The sequence below is a fragment of the Arachis duranensis genome, chromosome 2 (genome assembly GCF_000817695.3).
Source record: "Arachis duranensis cultivar V14167 chromosome 2, aradu.V14167.gnm2.J7QH, whole genome shotgun sequence".
NCBI lineage: Eukaryota > Viridiplantae > Streptophyta > Magnoliopsida > Fabales > Fabaceae > Arachis > Arachis duranensis.
Genome location: NC_029773.3, coordinates 91,128,615 through 91,132,474, shown reverse-complemented (window position 1 = coordinate 91,132,474; position 3,860 = coordinate 91,128,615). Strand labels below are relative to the sequence as shown.

Genomic DNA, 3,860 nt, shown 5'->3' with positions numbered 1-3,860 from the left:
AGCATGAACGGGGGATTATGCCTGCCATTTTAATTTTAAGTAATGCATCCATTTTAGTTTGTAAATTTAAGCTAAGTTTATTTTTTCATTAGCCTTTCTTTTTTTATATATATTGTGTTATGTGTTTTGACAAATCGGCTGTTGATAGTTAAAGATATATATTATACATATTTTTAGAAATAATTTAAGGAATGGGAATTAATTCACACTTATAAAGATTATACATATTGATTGTTATATAGATTATAATCCAAATAATAGCGATTACAAATTGTCACAAATAATTTATTTTATTTAGCGACAGTTATACCAACCGTTACAATTAAAAATATTGCAAAAACTAATTTCTGCATCTCAAATTACGCTGGTTGACAAACCGTAAAATGTAATTTTACGAAAATTTTAAACCGTCGATATTAAAGTATATATATATATATTCCATTATGCCACGCATTTGTTACAAAACATTATTGGATTCATACTAAGTTTGAAAGATAACAACCCAAAACTACCATCCAGTATTTTCCACAAGAAAGCAACGTATATCTAATTAAATATGTTGCTCTACACTTCAATCTCCATCACAATCTTTACCACAAAAAAAAAATCCCATAATAAAATAATACTTACTAAACCAAAATAATCAAAAGGGAAAATAGAAAAAAATAAAAAAGTAATGTATCATAGCTAACATCACTCATATCCTTATATAATATATGGTGGAAACTCAGATGCAGTCCACTTCACGTAAAGTTAATAATTGAGAGCTGATAGATGATTTGGTTGATTTGACTAAATTTTCATCTGACAGCTCTCACATCTCAACTTCACGTGAAGTCGACTTAACCTGAGTTTTCACCATAATATATATTAAATGTTCTAATTGGAATTTTGGAGCATGAATTGCCTAATTAATTGCATGACCTCTTCTTCAACTTCTGAGTGTGGATCATTATTATGAGTGAAGAAGCCATGTTCCTTCCCCTCAAATTCAATGTACTCAATGTTCTTCCCTATTTTCTTTAACCTTGTTGCATAGTCCTGTGCCCTATCCTTCAATAATTCATTGCCCCCTGTTATCACCAGAATAGGGTCAAGTTCTACATCTTCAAGGTTTGGACTTCTAGGTCCAAATGGATTTGCTAATGGGTGGTCTCTCGTCTCTCCAACAGGGATTGACAGCCTCCAAAATCTGATTGGAATGAAAGAAAATAGTCACAAAATATTCTATATATTTTTGCATAGCATGAAAAAGAATATTGAATGCTTGTTGTATATAATGTGAATTCTCCTGTTGGTTCAAATTTTTGAAATAATTAAGTAATTTTATATTAAGTAGGATATTTAAATTTCTATGATTAAAAAAATTTAGATTTTAATTATTTTTTATCATAAAAAAATATACAATTCACGTTCTGAAATTTAAAAGAGGTTTTTAGTATTTAAGAAGAAGACATATTAAAATATAATCATTTATACTTGTTGACTTAATTTTTATAATAGTATATATACATATTACTAATTATGATTCAACATCATTTCAAATATATTAATATAATCCAAAAAACTAAAGTTGTGTCAAATTATATATAAAAGCAACTAATTTGGAATATATTAAAAATATAACCATATTTTATACCTTGTAGAAAGGTAGAACAATAATTCACATGATAAACTAAAATCTCTAAATGATTTTTTTTTTCTTTGAAGATGAGAACAAATTTAATTTCGTCATGATATCATTTTTTTTCAATTATTAAATTGATAAAAAAAGATATGTGAATGATTATATATTTAGATATATTCCGTTAAACAAAAACTTTTCTTTTGAATTTACTTAAATATTTTAATTTGTATAGATTTTTTTTAGGAGTTTTATATTGAATTTGTATTTTTTATATAATAAAAAAATTAAATTATAAATTTTTTAGTCATAAAAATTTTAATATCATATCATAATATTATTTTTTTTTAAAAACGAAGTTGATAGCACGATAAGAAAAGATATCAATGACATATATATCTAAAAATTTTACTGTGGACTTTGGGAAGTTTAATTTGAATTATATTACTTTTTTTTGGTGACTTAATTATATTACTTTTAATGTTTCTCTGTGAAGATTTAAACATTATATTATGGAATTAGGTAGGTATTTGTCTCTGAAAGGTGGATTAATTAACTTGATATATAACTTTAATTTCAAATAAGGTGGTTCTTTGAGGATTGAACTGACGGAAATTTAATTTAGTGCGTTGATAACAGCTAGAATATTTTTAATTTTATTGCTTTGCATGCGACTCCAACAAGTGTTGTTTACTTTTAATTTTTAATCTTTAGCTTATTTTATTTAAATTAAAGATCCATTTTATATATAATAATTCTCACCCTTTTTTTTAACTATCAAAGACATTAAATAGTCATTAAATCACATTTTTTTTTATGTAACGAAGTTTTATTGTAAGAAATAATAAATTAAAAACCCATTAAACACACGTGTTGTTTGACCCATTGAATTTGAAAAGTAATTACCAAAGCAATTGGGTTGTTGAAGACTTTGAATGCAATGAAAAGACAAAATTGAAAAAATGGTTAAAAAATGAAAAAGTTTATGACAACTACGTTTCTCTTCTCCATATGTATAACACGATGAATGTGACATAACAAAGTGGAAGGGGACTACATAGCTAAGTGTTACTTTCACCTAGGATTAGAATGTTTGAAATTTGGCCTTTATTTTATCATTGTTATTTTGATTTGGTCACGCAAAAATTATACGATCAAATAATTAATTTTAGTTTGTTTAAGTCTTTAAAATACAGGTACGTATATTGAAAGAGGGAATCACTTAGATAAAGATGTTAAAAACATCTTTTTTTAAAGATATTTTTTAAAAATTAAAATTTAATACATATAATCAATTAAAATTTAATTAAATTATATTATTTTTATTAAAATTAGATTGGACAAATTAGTTTAATAAAAAAATTAATAAATCAAATTTTAAACTGATATAAATTAATATTTTTTATAAAAAATTAATACAATATCCTTATTATAAAACATAACTAAAATATCCCGATTTTATATATAGTAATTTTAAAAATTTTAAATTCTAATCCTATAACGACACGACAGAGAAGAAAATGACTAGAATTTAGGATTCTCAAAATTAATATATATAATAAAAGTATTTTAATCATTTTATATAATAGGGATATTGTAGTAATTTTTTATAAAAAATAATATTAATTTAGACCGATTCAAAATTAAATTCACTATTTTTCGGTCAAATTAATTTGTCTAACCTAATTTTGACAAAAATAATACAGTTTAAGTGATTATATATATTAAATTTTAATTATTAAAAAATATCTTTAAAAAAAAAGACGTTTTATGCGTCTTTAATTTATCGGAGCATCCCCATTGAAAGAAGCATATACACTTATAATTATTATTGAAAATACCAAAATGATACATTTATTAAAAGTAGAGATAAAATATTAAAAACCCAAATTCTTTATATATAAATAATAAGTTAAATAATAAGTAAATATACATAAAAATATTTTTCATACATATATACTATTTCAATAAAGCAAGACTACTATAGTCAACTTAGAACAATATATGAAAATAATGTTTGTATTATATTTTGTAAATATTTTTTCACTGCTTATCAATTATGTTAAATACAAAAATAAAATACATAAAAAAAATGTACACAAACATTGGACATATATCATTCTTCATATTATATATATGTGTATATAAATTATAAAGTAACCGAGATGAGTTCAATTTTGGTCCAAGTAAAAAAAAAAAAAAATACACTATTATATAATCAAGTTATATTTAAGGT

At 23.2% G+C, this 3,860-nt stretch overlaps 1 protein-coding gene across 1 annotated transcript in view; it reads right to left on the bottom strand.

The window, feature by feature from the left end:
• Positions 1 to 453: 453 nt before the first annotated feature.
• The window catches only part of LOC107476131 (probable carboxylesterase 15), a gene marked incomplete at its 5' end in the record, with an annotated part of 4,079 nt that continues 672 nt past the window's right edge, over positions 454 to 3,860 (bottom strand). Inside the window, one exon of the mRNA XM_016095872.3 lies at positions 454 to 1,192. Within this exon, the coding sequence (XP_015951358.2) occupies positions 880 to 1,192 (313 nt within the window). The remainder of the gene's footprint in view (positions 1,193 to 3,860) is intronic.